The sequence below is a fragment of the Somniosus microcephalus genome, chromosome 12 (assembly GCF_052327205.1).
Source record: "Somniosus microcephalus isolate GS21.2 chromosome 12, FLI_Smic_1.0, whole genome shotgun sequence".
Taxonomy (NCBI): Eukaryota; Metazoa; Chordata; class Chondrichthyes; order Squaliformes; family Somniosidae; genus Somniosus; species Somniosus microcephalus.
The window spans coordinates 49554684-49571404 of record NC_140998.1 but is presented as its reverse complement, the minus strand read 5'-3'; the positions used below and the strand labels follow the sequence as shown (position 1 = coordinate 49571404).

At 48.0% G+C, this 16721-nt stretch overlaps 1 protein-coding gene across 1 annotated transcript in view; it reads right to left on the bottom strand.

Annotated features, from left to right (window-relative positions):
- Positions 1-16721, bottom strand: part of kcnh5b (potassium voltage-gated channel, subfamily H (eag-related), member 5b) — a 553929-nt gene that overhangs the window by 432771 nt on the left and 104437 nt on the right. The window contains exon 3 of the mRNA XM_086002823.1: positions 13228-13334. Within this exon, the coding sequence (XP_085858949.1) occupies positions 13228-13334 (107 nt within the window). The remainder of the gene's footprint in view (positions 1-13227; positions 13335-16721) is intronic.

Sequence of the window (16721 nt, the reverse complement as noted above, 5' to 3'; positions counted from 1 at the left end):
TTGCTTTGCGTCTCCCGTTAGCGCCCTAAGAGGGTGCTAACAGGGCGCAAAGCAACTAGCACCTGGGCACAGCGCTGCTCACGCCTCCCACAAAATTCAACAGGAGGTTAGTAGCACCGGTAGCGCCCCGCGGTGCTGTGCCTCTGGCGATGACGCCATCGTCGTGCGCATCGCCCCACTCACAAACTTCAGTCGCGCCCCCTGACTTACTGCCGGACGCTATGTCCGACATGGTCAGGGGGGGCCTACCTGCGGCCGGGGCGGCGATAATTAAAGGGGAGGTGCCGGGCGGCCATTTTTTTTGCTGGCCACTGGCCAGCACCTGCCCTCTCTGCTGTCCCCTGCCTCCTCTGCAGTCCCCCCCACGGGGTGCCGACCAAGCTCTGTTTTCTTTTTTTTCTTTTCTCTTTTCCCGGCATCCCGATCCCTGGTGGCCCAGCTGGGCCCCGGGTCGCGCTGTGCAAGGTCCATCCCCTTTAATAAGGGGAGGAAGGCCTGCAGTACCGCGGCAAGACGTGCCGCCTCGCCATAGCACCACGATATTCCCTGGTAGCGCCCCAAGAGGGAGGGGGAGCGCTTCCAGCAGTGCCTCGCCTCCCTCTTGGGGCGCTACCATTGAATTTTGGGCGGTAACTTTTTCGAGGCGCTAAAAGTAGCAGGGGTGGAATCAGTGGCTAGGAAGCAAAGTTCATGATGGGTGCTGAAAACAATGGCTTCAGTTTGCCGGATATTAAATTGGAGTAAGTCGTAGCTCGTCCATGATTTGAAAGCACAGAGGTGGTTGTGGGGTCAAGAGAGGTGATGATGCAGAGCTGATGACATCAGCATACATATGGAGGCTGAGCCTGTGCCTGTGCCTGTAGACATTGTTGCTGAGGGGCAACATGCAGAATAGAACCTTGGGGGACTCAAGTTGACAGAGTGGGGGAAGGAAGAGAAGCCATTGCTCTTCACTCTGACGGGATTTCCATTTGTCTCTTTTACCTTGTTCTTTCCTCCCCTCCCCCCTTTCCCTGCCCCCTGCACTTGCTTAAAAATCTGTTACATCTCTAACTTTTTCCAGTTCTGACGATTAACATTAACTCTGTTTCTCTCTCCACAGATGATGCCTGACCTGCTGAGGATTTCCAGCGTTTTCTGTTTTTATTAGCCATTGCTGGAGATGTGTTGACTGCATCTTAGCCTTTTCAATCACCTCTTCATAAAGCACAGTTTCTCTCACATATCACTGCAAGCTTATCATTGTCGGCAGTGGTGCAGAATTGAAATTTGCAGAGAGGTGGAAAAATTTTCATCTAAAACTATTTTAGGTAAAGGGTGACCCAGATAAATTGATTACTGATCATTTTGGTCTGTTTACATCACATTTTCATTCCCCAGGATCTCTGCTTCTAGCTTTACTCTTGATATAGCCACGGCAACTTCCTTTCATAGAGATGTATCTGATAGAGCTGCATTAACCTCTCTTCATAGCATAGCAGTCATACTGTATTTTTGAACTCTGAGTCACAGCAGTTAATGTAACATTTACACTTAAGTAGTCCGCTTTCAACATATTTATTGTAGGACAGTCCACAGTTAGGAAAAGTCACACTTTAGAAAACATGGACCTGAAAATCCACAAGCCTTTGCGCCAGGCCCAAGTGCGTGATGTGCCCACCGGGCACCTCCACCACTGACCCTACCAGAGTATCTGAAGTCAGAGTGATCTTCCCTAATGAGCACGAAACTGGCATGAGCCTGTACCACCATGGGCACATTGCATGATGCCCACCAGAGCAGGAAGGAGGTGAATAATGCAGTGCTGGGAAGCTGCACATTTTACCCCTAGCACGCCAGCCCCAGGGCTAGGTTGTGAAGTGCCTATCAACCCCTTTGTGGTGATTTCTGCCCATAGATGCTGCAATTTTTTTTTTTGGGGGGGGGGGGTGGGGGGGGAGTCCAGGCTAAGACCAAGGCTTGGATCCCGTGGTGGGCCCTATTTATGTCGCAGAGTAGGCTGACATGCTTCCCTCCTCTCGGTATGACACAGTCCAGAGTCTAGGAAATTCCCAGTCTGGAAGTTCCCATCCTTGGCCACACCCCTCCAAATTCAGAGGCCATGTTTGGTATAGATGGAGGTTCCACCCCAAACAGGAACCTCCATGTACTCGAGCAGATACAGCAACCTACTATCCAGTTTCCGGCCTAATTCCTGCCACAATCCGGGTAGACTTACATCAGGATTGCACTTGAAGAGGCCCACAGAAATTCAGGGCCCATTTCTCTACAGCTCAAATGTACTGCATCAAACTCCATACAATAGTCAACCTACTTCCTCAAATCTTATATTTTATTTAGCTTCTCACTTGCTGAAAAAAAAATTGATCGGGTCCTCCCCTAGTTTCTGTAGACTATTTCAGAAAGTTCCATTATTTCCACTACAGTACCACAGCAGTTAGATGATTCCTTGGTTCAAGCTCACTGGCTTAAAACAGAACTATCTGGCTCTGTGGAAGTGCCCCAATGGCAAGCAAACCATGGAGTCGCTTTAGTGTTTGGAAGTCTGCAACCTGCTCACCCACCAATCGAGCCAGAATGAGATGCATGGAGCTATACAATCAGAAAGGGACAGGCAAAAGATAATAGCCTTCGGTTCCTCTTGTAGCTTATCAAGTGTCCTAAGGTGTCATCGAGCTAAGCTGTTTGTTTTTAATTTAATAACAGTCCTAGGGGGAGAAATTGGACTTGTGACCAAAATGGGCAGCTAGTCGGCGAAGCGATTGCTTTGCTCAAGCCTCATTGAATGAAACCGGCAAGCTGCGGGTGCCAATCGGGTGGCCCAGTTGGGGTCTGACAAATTCCGGCACGCAGCGATGCCGAGCCAGCCCACATGTAGGTTTGTGGTGGGGTGGGTGGGGGCGGGGGGCGGAGGATAGGGGTGAGCCTGTGCCGCCAGCAGCTCGCAGTATTTATGTGTAGCCAGGAGGAGCACTCCAGCTGTCTCCAGAGGAAATACAGCTTTGTAAAAGTTTTGTGGCCCCTTCTTGAGTGGCCTTCAGCGATCCGTTTAAGGTTGATTGGTTAGGTCACTCAAGACCTGGTACAACTAGGTGGAATTTTCACAGTGTAACCTCCGCCCATTTGTACCTGGATTTCGCATCAGAGTCCTACAGCCGGCTTTAGGACCTGATTTGCATAGGCAGGTCACATAACGGGTGTTTCAGGCCAGCGCTCTGGACACCTAAAATACGTCCGCTTCCAATATAGCGACTGCCACACTTCCGGTGGAGATCAGGCGTGGTAGATTGCCACCCAAAATTAGTCCCCCTATTTTTCATTTTATACCCATAAAAACAGGTGAAACAAAGCTGAATTTCTCCCTCCACTCTCCCCTCAAACTGCCTGCAATTTTTTTGAAGAATCACTTGATCTTTGAGAACATTAAATTCAACTCTAAAAGCAAACTCTTTGGTATTTTTCTGCCATGCACAAGCATATTACAATTTTGTGGAGTGTCTTCTTCTTCTCCTTCTTAGGCAGTCCCTTGGAACCAAGGATGATTTGCTTCCACATTAAAAATGAGTTCTCAGGTGACTGATGAGTTCAATGAGAGACCTACAGTCTCTGTCATAGGTGGGGCAGACGGTGGTTGAAGGGGCGGGTGGGTGGGGTGCTTGGGTTAATGTGCACTCCTTGCGCTGCCTGCACTTGGCTTCCGCTTGCTCCCGGCGAAGAGACTTGAGTTGTTCGGTGCATTCCCGGATGCTTCTCCTCCACTTTGAGCGGTCTTGGGCCAGGGATTCCCAGGTGTTGGTGGGGATGTTACACTTTTTCAAGGAGGTTTTGAGGGTGTCCTTGAAGCATTTCCTCTGCCCACCTGGGGCTCTCTTTCTGTGCCAGAGCTCCGAGTAGAGCGCTTGTTTTGGGAGTCTCGTATCGGGCATGCGGACAATGTGACCCGTCCATCGAAGCTGATCGAGCGTGGTCAAAGCTTCGATGCTGGGGATGTTTGCCTGAGCAAGAACACTGATGATGGTGCGCCTATCCTGCCAATGGATTTGCAGGATCTTGCAGAGGCAGCGTTGGTGGTACCTCTCCAGTGCTTTGAGGTGCCTGCTGTACATGGTCCATGTCTCTGAGGCATATAGCAGGGCCGGTATCACTGCTGCCCTGTAGACCATGAGCTTAGTGCCGGGTTTGAGGTCCTGGTCTTCAAACACTCTCTTCCTCAGGCTGTCTGCCACAGGGAAAGTCATCGCAAGAATCCTCCTCAATCGCCTTCTCCCAGTGGCCGAAGAGCTCCTCCCAGAGTCGCAATGCGGATTCCGCCCACTAAGAGGCACAATGGACATGATCTTCACCGCACGTCAATTACAAGAGAAATGCAGGGAACAGCACCAATCGCTGTACATGGCCTTCTTTGATCTCACAAAGGCCTTCGACACTCTCAACCATGAGGGATTATGGAGTGTCCTCCTCAAATTTGGCTGCCCTCAAAAGTTTGTCACCATCCTCCGCCTGCTTCACAATGACATGCAGGCCGTGATCCTGATCAACGGTTCCACCACAGACCCAATTCACGTACGAATCGGGGTCAAGCAAGGCTGTGTCATCGCACCAACGTTCTTCTCGATCTTCCTTGCTGCAATGCTCCATCTCACCCTCAGTAATCTCCCCAAACGGAAAACTGTTCAACCTCCGTTGCCTCCAGTCCAGATCCAAGGTCGTCCCATCCTCTGTCGTCGAATTACAGTATGCAGACGACGCTTGCGTCTGCGCTCACTCGGAGTTCGAACTCCAAACCATCGTCAACACCTTCACTGAAGCGTACGAGAGCATGGGCCTTACACTAAACATCCGTAAGACAAAGGTCCTCTACCAGCCTGCCCCCGCCACACAGTACTGCCCCCCGATTATCAAAATCCACGACAAGGCCTTGGACAACGTGGACCACTTTCCATACCTCGGGAGCCTACTGTCAACAAGGGCAGACGTCGACGAAGTCCAACACCGCCTTCAGTGTGGAGTGTAGCTAATTGTGCAATAACCTGATCTGGCAATCCTGTCATTACAATGTGAGTGATTTTGGTTACTTGTGTCAATGCAGTTAAATAATTAACAAATTTGAAACAGAAATTTTGCTTGAATGGTGATCGCCATTCTTTGAGTGCCTCTCTAATCCTGCTGCTTAAAAAGGTGTCACAGTGTTTGCATAAAATCTTCCAATGAATCCACAAGAAATCTATTGAAGATCTGGGCCCCAATTTTTACGGGGGAGCGGGTGCAGTGCGAGCTCCGAAACGGGCGGCGAACCCGGGGAGTCCGGGGACGTGGAGGCCTGCATGAACACTTCCAAAACGTTACTTCGACTCTTGCCCGAACCCAGCCAGAATTCGGCAGCAGGAGGCCACAGCCGGGGATCTGTGGGAACGGTCACGGCAGTCAATTAAGTGGAGAGGGGGGGCCCGGGGCAAGGGACATTAGCGTCTGGACGCAGCGGGATCAGAGGGGGTGAATGCTGCCCTCATTTTAACTGTCCCCCCCACCTCCCCCACCCGTTTTCTGCCAGACGAAGGGAGTTAAAATCAGGGCCTTATTCTTTGGCAAGTGTCACCATTGATATAACATGAGCAATCATCCAAAGATAGCATCCAAAGATAATACTGTTCAAGTGTGAGCTGATTAAGCAGAATATTATTGAAAATGTGTTCTTAAAATTGGAACATTTTAACAAGGTACTATGCGTTTCTTTCATTTTCAGTACACAATGTACAAACATTACCAGTTGCATTGCAGTTTCATGATGAGTTAAAACGTTCAACATTTTGGCCCCAAAATTCCTTAAGTCACGATTACTGTGGTGATGCAGGCATCATGACGGACAGCGTCCTCCAGCACCAAGTCCACTAGAGTTTGTGGGATCAGCAATAGGGCAGCTAATTTACATGGTACATGTGGGCACAAGCACCACTTCAGGCATATCCCCAGTGTCTACTTGCCCAATGTTGCTGGAAACACCAGGCCCGCACCCTGGCTGGGAGGTTTGCCCGACTTTTGTCTCCTCAGCCACCTGAGTAAAAGACCATTTGCCCGTCATGGACTGGTGCAGCCCACATCTGCCCTTGTGGAGGCCGATTTGCCTCACCTAATTGGGTGTACCATTTTCCCCAGAAAGAGCCCGAGCCCGAGAGGCAAGATGTCCTTGATTCCATCCCTAACCATGATTTCCCTTGAAGAGCTAGACAGAGGTTCCACCCCTTACAGGGTAACCAGGAACTCCTGGAAATGGTGGAGACCTGGCAGAGCCGGAACTCCTCCAATTTTTCAGAGGTTCCACCAGTCTCCCTCCAGAGATACTGGGGGAGACGAGTGGAACCCCTGAGGAATTTTGAATCCTTGATTTTCAAATGTGCATGTGTTCTCCGAGCAGGGAATCATTGAAAAGATAATTATGGAGAAATTTGGTATCGCCCCGTTTGGGGTGCAATTATCGGCCGGGCGCAAAGTTTCGCGCCTGGCGCTAATTATCGCCTCCGACTGCAAACTTGGCCTCTATCGCCCCTGGAGGTGATTGGAGCGCTAAATCAGGCACTGCACACCTGTCTTAAGGCGCAAAGGCTGAGGAGCGAGGCGCTAACTCAGAGCGCGGGCACAGCGCAGGTGATGTCAGTTAGCGATGGAACACAGACACACTGCCCAGCTCTTAAAGGGGAGGGTCGATCTTGCTCTCCAGCCACACCCTGCTCATTGGAGCCTTGAATCTCAGCCTGGAGAGACCTGTGACTACATTTTCTAGCCAAGGACTATGGAGAGGGTGAGAGAACGAGCTCAGCGCTTCAGCGAGCGGGCCTTGGAGGCTCTGGTTGGCGCGGTGGAGCGCAGAAGATCTATACTCTACCCTGAGAGTGGCAGGAGGCCTTTGCCGTGTGACTACAGAAGAGTGTGGAGGGAGGTGGCTCAGCACGTCTCCTCCAGGAGCATGGTGCCCAGGACCCATATACAATGTTGCAAAAAGTTCAACGACCTCACTCGGGCCGTCAGGGTGAGTGGCTTTTTTTCAACGCATCTCCATCCCTCCATTTCAACCTCACTCTATGGCCAGAGGGTCTTAAAACCCCAATGCCCAACACTCATCCAACACCTATGGCCCTCTCATGAAACACACATGCACATTCCACACCTTGCATACAGTAAGGGCTATTCAACTATGGGAGGCACATCAGGCAAGACCATGGCTGCATACAGTAAGGGCTATTCAATTATGGGAGGCACATCAGGCAAGACCATGGCTGTATATTTACTCAGACGCTGTACTTTTTCTTGCAGGACAAGCTATCTCATAACAGGAGACAGCAGTAATGGACCGGTGGAGGGCGGCCTCAGCTGCAACCCCTCAGCAATCTTGAGCTGCGCATCCACAGGATTGTGGCAAGCCGGGTGATCGGTCCCATCGCCACTGGAGACGCCGACCCCATTTGGGACAGCAATGGTAAGGTCATCAGCTTTCTCTCCTCTCTCATTCCACTTGTCCCTCACAACACCAGCCTTTGACACTTTCAATCCAACTTACTAAATCGCTGCACTCATTCCTCCCTTACTGCGCCCCCTGTCCTCACGCTAAAGCCACTCTTGTAACTCCTTGCTTTCAGATGGTGATTCACCAGCTGAGGAAACGGGTCCTCAAGCTGCCAGTGGGAGTGAAGCTGCAGGCGAGGATGAAGAGGAAGCCGGAGCATCAGCGCCACCCTCTCCCAAGGAAGCCCATGCCCACACTGGGAACACGCCTTCCCTGGAGGGGAGCAGGGGGGAGGGTCTGATGAGGGTGAAGCTCCAGGACCCAGCAGGCTGCAGCAACGCGATGGGGGTAGGGAAACTCGGGGGCCTTCTCCCCGGAGGGAGATTAGGCCAGCCAGTCCTGCTGCACTGGATGCAGAGGAGGAGCGGCTCATCGCTGAAATGAACACCCAGGCGGTGGATGATGTAAGAAAAGGAGTCTTACACATCAAGTAACTTTAAGGTAAGCTTTAAGCAACTTACAAACACACTATATACAAGAGAGGTCTTTACCATGCCTCTGGTAGAAGCCTCTTACAATACTGAACAGTCCAGTATTTATACCAGTCCAACAGGAAGTGACATATGACAGGAAGTGAGGTATGTACACAGTTCATAGTTCATAGTTCACAGGAAGTGATGACATAACTTCCCGGAAGTTATTATTATTATCACAGTGGACATGCACACTCAGCTCATGGGTGCAGTGGGAAGGGTGCCCGAATGCACTGATGCACTGGCAAGGAGTATGGAGCACTACGCTGTAGCACAGGCGGATGCCACGCAAATGCTTAGTGCTGCAATTCAGTCACTGGCTGCCGTGATCCAATCTCAGACTGCTCTCATGCAGTTACAGTTTGAGGCCACGACAAGCACTGACTGCTGCCATTGTCGCTGGTTCAGACACATTTCCCCGGGGTTCTCACCGCGCTGCAGCAGGCCAGCAATCTGTGCTCCAGCAGATTGCTCCGGATGCTGAGGTGCTGCCCCATTGGAGTGCCAGAGTATCAGTCGAGCAGGGAGTTGCTGTCCTCTCTCAAGATGACAGCATTCCTGCTGCCACCACTGTCACTTCTCCATTGCACTTGCCACCGCCTGTAGCCCAGACTGCTGCCGCCCATGCAGAGTTGGTGCAGTCTGCAGCCGGGCTCTCCAGGCCCAGAGCTGGTCGAGGCCATCCTTCAAGGGCATCTGCAGTCTCAGGTTCTGACAATCAACAGCCTTCCAGCAGTCTTGCTGCAGCCACTGGGGTCCCATTACGGAGGAGCAGTAAGGTGGGTAGGGGGGAAGTGTGCAAGGGAAGATCACCCTCGAAGGGCAAAAAGTAGGTCTGACGAAATGTTGGGAATGTTTTTATTAAAGGCCGAGGTTCGTGTTCAAACTCTTTTTTAGTGTTTTGGACATTATCTCCAGGTTGTGAGAACCAGTTATGTTAATTAATGATTTTTTGTGTTTGTTTCTATTAGTTTGTCATGAAGAAATGACACACACAGAGTTTGTAAAATAAAAAAGTTTTTGTATTCAAAAATGTACAGGTTTGGCCTTTGGAATCATTGCTGCCTTGGCCGGCTTTGGGGTTGCGGGTTGCTTTCATTCATGTTGTTCTCCATGCCAGAAGTCATTTCCTCTGTAGGGGCCTAGAAGCGGCTTGTTATCAGTCGTTGACGGACAACCCTTGCAATTTCAACATTGTGGGCCTCCCTCCCGCCTTGGTGCTGCTGCTGATCATCCTCCTCCTCTTCCTCCTCCTCCTCCTGTGGTGCTCCAAGGCCTGGTGGCATTGGCTGGTTCCTGAGGATTGCCAGGTTATGAAGAATGCAGCACACAACTATGAAGAGGGAGACTCACTCAGGCGAGTACTGCAGGTCTCCTCCTGAGTGGTCCAGACAGTGGAACCGTTGCTTGAGCACGCCGATTGTCTGCTCAATTATGTTCCTGGTGGCGAGATGGCTCTCATTTTACCGCAGCTCAGCAGGGGTGTTGGGGTTATGGAGCGGTGTCATCAGCCAGGTGCACAGTAGATAACCCTTGTCCCCGAGGAGCCAACCACTTGACTGATGCAGTGCCTGGAAAAGTTCTGGCACACCAGTCTGGCGCAGGATGAAAGCACCGTGGCTGCTGCCAGGATAGCGGGCATTGACAGCGAGTATCAGCTGTCTGTGGTCACAGACCAACTGGACATTTAAGGAGTGGAACCCCTTGCGGTTTCATAAAACCTCTGCATTCTCATGCGGTGCCCACAATGCCACATGCATGCAGTCAATGGCGCCCTGCACCATGGGGAAGCCCGCTATCCTCGCAAAGCCCAATGCGCGTTCATGCTGTTTGGCCCGGGTCATCGGGAAAGAGATGTACTGGCGTCTCCTTTTATAGAGGGCATTTGTGACCTGACGGATACAGCAATGGACTGCAAACTGGGAGATATTGGCGATGTCCCCAGTAGCTGCTTGAAAGAAGCCGGTGGCATAAAAATTCAGAGCCACTGTGACCTTCACTGCCACCGACAGAGACGTCCTGGTCCTCAGTTGAGGCTGCAGATCTGGCTGCAGCAGGTGGCAGAGCTCTGTGATCACCTCCTTGCTGAAGCGCAGCCTGCGCAAACACTGCTCCTCAGACAAATTAATGTAGGGGAATTGTTCCCGGAATAACCTAGGAGGGTAAGGTCTCCTGTGCAGAGGCCTGTTGGCCCTCCTCCGTCTGGCCATGATTGCCACTCTCTCTCTGCGTCTCTGTTGCCTCCAATTCATAGGCGCAGGATGACGCCCCAAATCATTGCAGCCCCCATAGTCTCTTGGCAATCGAAGTAATGAAGGTCAAATCCAAAAGTACCTGCAAAGTGATGCTCAGTAGCCAAAACTATTTCACACAGTGTTGACTCTATGAAGAAGTCTCTCCTTCTCTCTCTCAGAATCTCTCTCTCTGTCAGAATGAGTGGTGCAAAAATGTCTACCACAGAAAAAGCCAGGAAGAGGGCGCCTTTAAATAGCACCCCCCCATCAGCCCCTCACCGACTGGGAAATGTTCCAGTCTCCCTGCCGTTGCTTGCGCCAGGCAGAAAGGAGGGGGGCGCCACACAATATCCAGTCCGGGGCGCCACCAGGGCGTTACACGCTCGACTGACATCACGATCTGCGGGCGCAGGAGATCGGGGTGGTAAACTTTTGCCCCGCCGCAAAAACTAGTCAATTTCGCGAGCGGCACAAACATCGCCGCGCCCGGGCGCTAGTTACTTTGTGCCCCATCAGCGTCCTCTTAGGGCGCTAACGGAAGGCGCAAACCAACCGAATTTTTCCCCCAATGACTGGGACCTACCCCAGCTTTGCCGCTGTAACTTTGCCGGAAGTGTGGCAGAAACCCCGTTTACAGAAGTAAAAGGCTTTCCGTTGCACTTCTGGCAAAGTTATGGTGCAGAAGCAGGAGCAGTTCTGAGGAATATTGAGTACTAATAGAGCTATATATAGTGCTAATGGTGAAGAAAATGTTGGGCCAAAACATTTAAAATAATGAAATTATATTACTGAGATGCAAATGGATGGTGAAGACAGGAAATTCAATGGACCTTTTCAAAGATGGAGCAAGATTTTCATCCACCATGTGCCCTGCCAGTGACCCTGTCCAAATTCCTGAGGATGGGGTTTTTTGAATACTCAGGGTGGGCACCACCTGGAGTGGCACAACAGCGGCACTTACCCACTGAAGAGATCAATTATCTTGGCTTGCTGCAGCAAAAGGGTTTCCTCGGGCCCAGAATGGGACCACGCCCGCTCTCAGCAGGTTAAAGTCCCCCTGGGTGTATCAGGGTCGAGATGGGTGGAATTCCGAGGGTAGCTCTAGAATGTATACAGGCACACCCCTCAAATGTTATCTTTGGGCACAACCGGGGCAGGCAGAAGTAGCACCCACCTTCTTTGCAGCACAGTTTTCTAGGAATGTTTGTGGGGCAGGAACCCACACAGAATAGTGCCAGAGTTTACACCAGAATTTCCAGCCCGAACACTGTATTTTTAAATGATCTCTCCTAGATGACATTTGCTTGATTAAAATTGTTTATATGATGTACAATAGCCAAACAAGACACTTTAAAAGTCAGGCTATGTGTGTGGGTATGTTTTAAATCCATGCATTAAATGTCATCTTATTTTACTAATGAGCGAAATTTAATACTTAAAAAAAAAAATCACTTGGCACAAGAAGACGAACCAATAAAAGAGCCTTGTGGAGGAGGCTTTTTAATAAATCTTCAACACAGGCTTCATTCCATAATCTAACCCAAATAGCTTGCTAAAAATAAACACTGTTAGTTTAAGAAGAATATCGCTGAACAGTCTAAAATTAAACAGGTGTTATTACCATCCAATATATCACCCAGCCACAAAGCAAGATAGACAAGCACCTACAGTGGCAATATTATTTTTCTTATCATGATAGTTTAGCTTGAAGATAGGCTGCTAACTGAACAATATTACTTTCTGTATCAGCATTCCAGTTATGCAGGATGTGCTATTATTGATGTTTTCCTCACCAAGGTAGACATCAAAATATCCTCAGAAAATGCTGGAAAAACTCAGTAGGCCAGGCAACATCCGTGGAGAGAGTAATTGAGTCAACGTTTCAGGTCGGAACCCTTCATCAGGAGGGTTTCGACCTGAAACGTTGACTCTATTTCTCTCTCCACGGATGTTGCCTGGCCTGCTGAGTTTTTCCAGCATTTTCTGTTGTTATTTCGGATTTCCAGCATCCGCAGTATTTTGCTATCATCAAAATATCCTCGCCTGCTCATATTTAGATCATTGCTCTCTTAGTTCAAATTTCAAAAAAAAAATCCTGCCCCATCACAATTACAAAAAAAACGCCAGAACCGTCAGGGTTCTCTTTTTCCAACCTGTTCATGTGAAAATTGTTTTAACTTCCCATTTTAAAAAATCATTTTCAATATGCACCATTCCAAGGTATGCTTGAAATGAGCCACAAGGTAATAAAATAAAACAGACACACTGAGCAGCTGAATAGTAGATCATAACGTCAAGCCTACAAATACAGAGCCAAGTGGATGTGATTAGGGCTTTGGGATCTCATCCAATTTATCAATGAAAAGCCTTTTGAAAGTTTTTATTGAGGTCAGCAGAATTTACTTGGGCTAACCCACAGTTCACATTACAGTCAATGGTACATTGCAGATTTTTAAGGATCTTATACAACTCTGAATTTCAGTGACACTAAATGCTGGGGGTGGTCGGGCACAGGGTCTTCCCTTGGTGATGGTGGGGCGCCTAGATGGGCAAAGTCAGAGGGTCAGGAGGCTCATTGAGCGCTGGCTCGGTAAGGTTTGGGCAGTAAGTAGTCATTGGAGATGCTGCTGAAGGCATTAATGGGGAGGAATATCCCCGCTCATTCAATGAAGCTGGCTTCTCTTTGGATCAGTGAAAAAACTCAAATTGGGATGGAGTTAAATCTCAGTAAGGAACAGATGGTTCTTAATGGATTAAAAACAAGCTAATCTGACTGCAAAGGAGTCCTCCTACTAACAAAAATGTTCAAAATCAACTCACATAGTAGGAAAAAATGCATGAATCAATCATTGGAGAAGAAGTGGAGTTACTTTATGGACATTTGTAAACAATTACCATTTCAAATTTATCCCAAGAAAAATCTTAAGATATTTGGATCTATAATTGAATTATAACTACTTACTGTTCTTTTTATACAGGAGAACTTCAAAGCAGTTTGATTCATAGTTGTCAAATGTCTGCCTGACCTTCTCAATGGTCTTCTTATCCGTTAGGTCACCATACATGAAACTGGACAGAAAAAGAGGAAAAGAACACTATTTTAGAATGTCACCTTCTCCTGTGTTTGCAGGCATCGTGCCCCTGGTCTTAATTAGCTTTGTACTAGACTGGAACCACAAGGAAAAGCGATATTTACTGTTGGGAATGGCTGAATTACCATATAAATGTTTCACTGATTCATTCAATAAAGGTGTTTATCTGTAATGCAATACAAGAATATCTTGTGCACCTTAAGTGCTCATGTTACGTATAATAAAGTTGTGAGAGGGCTGACGTAATAAAACTCAATACGCACTTGGTTTGAATATAAAGCAAGGCTTTAATCAACTTGTTTCAGAACATGGAAGTCTAGTTGTACTTCACTAGTTCCTTGTCTTACAAAATGTCCCTGGAAAGCTGGGCCCATGCCTGAGTATTTATACTCCTTGGACGGCGCCACCAGCTGGCCGTCCAGCGTTATTTCATGAGTAGTTTCTTGATGATGAGATTTATAATAAGGGCGTTGTAGCATTGCCATAATGCCATAGTTGGCAACTGTCTGTACTTGTGTTGATAGTCAGCATTTGGACCCGTTGTTTGCGCTTGTTAGAACTCAACAGGCATTCAAATTTCCCGCTTTCTTCCAAGGTTGTCCCATGAGCCACCGTGGTTCAGTAGTGCTGCTCATGTGCTGCAAGCAAAACGTTTTCCATAGTTGGTGGAACAGGTCAGCAGGCAGAGGGGGAGAGAGCTAGGCACGAACTCAGAGAGAGGTCACAATTACTTCAGCACGCTGTGGCCACACATCTGAGTACGTCACTGAGAGGCCTGGTGCTCAAGACAGGTTGAAAACATAAAAGGGGCCCTGGTTGCAAAGAGGAGGAGGGAAATCCTGGAAATACAGCTGAAAAGAGCTGGGACGAAAGGGAAAGGCATCATTCAATGAAGCCTGAGTAATTTGGTCAGCGTTTATGATAACATAAGAGCAGGGGAATGCATTCACAAGGTGACCCTTATGATATTGTTAAAAATGTCTCTTCTCAAAAATTAAATTGTGAGCTTAAGAGCTCAAAGGCAAGCGCTGCAGGATGCATAGATGCCAACTGTCTGTGTTTTACGCAGTCAGCCTTTCAGACCCAGTGGTTGCTTGTCTGTGTTTGCGAATGAAGAGCAGTGGAGATTCAAGCATCCCAAGCTCCGCAGAGCTCACCCCATGAGCCACCACAGCTGATTCATAATGCTTTTACACTGCCGCTTCCTGTGACTCCTGCGTTTGGCAGGACACATTAAAGCGAAGACGGGATTTGGCTTCTTCTGCAGCATGGCAGGGGCTACAGAATTTTTGTTAGATTTCATTTATTTTTTAGTCTCTGAGGGAATGTTGCAAATTATATAAAAATGCATATTTGAGTGCTGGGGCTGGGATCGTGATGCATACATTTTGTTGGACCTGGCACTTGTCTCCGTTGCTAGGAGTGACAGGTGATGCCAAGTAACAACATCAACATTTAAAAGCTTATTTCATTTTAATCACTACTTTAATATATTAAATGTCTATTTTTCTTTAAATGTTATTTCATTATTAATAATTATTCACTATAAAATGAACAGGAGTACCATGTGAGAGGGGGAGGACAGTAGACACATTGCAGCAAAACTTTCTGGAAACAGGCCTCGAGGATGTAAATTATTCCCAGTTTTCTGAGTACAGCAAAATTGGGTCTGTGCTCATTTGGTGCAAGCACACAAATGCCAAAAATCCTAGCCTCACTAAATTTTGCATGTCCAGTCCTTCACCCCCCCACCCCCCACCTCCCATTCATCAGACCAGACTCTCCACACATGGAAAAGGAACAGGTCTGGAAGTTGCTTGGTTGCAAGCCGAATGGCCTTCCGTGCTGTAACCATTCTATGATTCTAAGTAGCTCCTACTCATCTTTAAAGGGGTGTTGCCTGTGATTGTTCTGCTGAAGGGGGCAACAGATTGGGCATCACCATGAGCATGATGAATGCAGTGTTTTCAGTAAACACTCGGAGGTGCAGGAGCAAACAAGAACCCGCGCACTCCCTGTAAAATTACAGGTGCAAACTGCACAGACGGAATTCACTGACCAAATTAATGCAATGTCTGAGGTTCGCCATATCTGGGAGAAAATGGGGAAAATGTTCATTGACATCAGAAGAAATGTCAAGCTAAGTGTATATATATTTGTCTACATACCTGTACATAATATTGCTTCATTCAAGGCAAAGATACAATCTAAGTATTTTTCTGCTGGTAGTTAAACTACAAAGATGTGCAGAATGTGAATTCCTTTTTACTACAATCCACATGGGTTCCATTTATAATGGCCTGAGCTGATGGGGAATCTGTTAGCCAGGTAAAAGGTCTGAGCCCTCTCCAGTTAGTGGCTCCTTTCCACTGGGCAAGTTATAAGTGTTTACCCTGACATGCATAGTGCCAGTCACTTGCTTTATACAGGAATGATCTGGCATATCTGGTAGATGTCCCCTAGAAGGATCCTGTTTCATAGAAGCTTAACGCTGCAGTGACCTTCGCAAATATGGGAAGAGTCCTTGACATTATCTGTAAATCAGCCTGCAGCAGACAGCATAGCTTGATTACTGCCCCTGTAGTGAAGTGGAGGTGGTGAAGACCAGTGACATATCCAGGTAGGAGTGACATGCTCTGTGCACACAGCTTGTCCAGTATTGATGGCAGCAAACATGAGGTGTCATTGGCCAGAGGATGTTGTGTCCTCATGAAATTATATTACTCATCTAATTAATGTAGCACTATGGGAACAGTCAAAGGGATGCCTATCCTTCCAACTTTGTTAGCTCCAACTTCTACTGTAGCAGTAATTGCCAAGATCCAGGAAAAGGTCTCTTAGCAAACTGAAGGCTTCAACAGAAAGGCAATCATGTAGAGATAAATAAAAGTCTGCAAGACGTTCAATACATAAGTAGAAGAATGGTCACTGCAAAAAACTAGACTTCAATATTCAATCAATCAGCAGCAATCTTGATTTAGGAGACACTCCAAAGTAGTCCAGACCCATTACCCTGTCCGGCACTGAGCAATGTGCACACTGAGAGCAGCGCCTTACTTGAACTTGTACAATTCATTATGGGTACCAAGTTAATTAATTTACATATGGAAATGTGGGTTTTGCTTGCCAGTGGTACTGACTCTTTACTCTGCCTAAAATCACAGACCAGAAAATTGGACATACCATGGAACTGTGCAAAATAATGGTTGTATCCCCTTTGAGCTTTTGTGTACTTTGTTTTTTTCCCTCCAATACCAATGAAAGAATGTTAGATATAGTTGCAGCTTAAGTTGAAACCAGAGCATTTCCCACCGCACTTTCAATGTGATCACTTGTTTTCAAATGTCAAAGACTTATATTCATA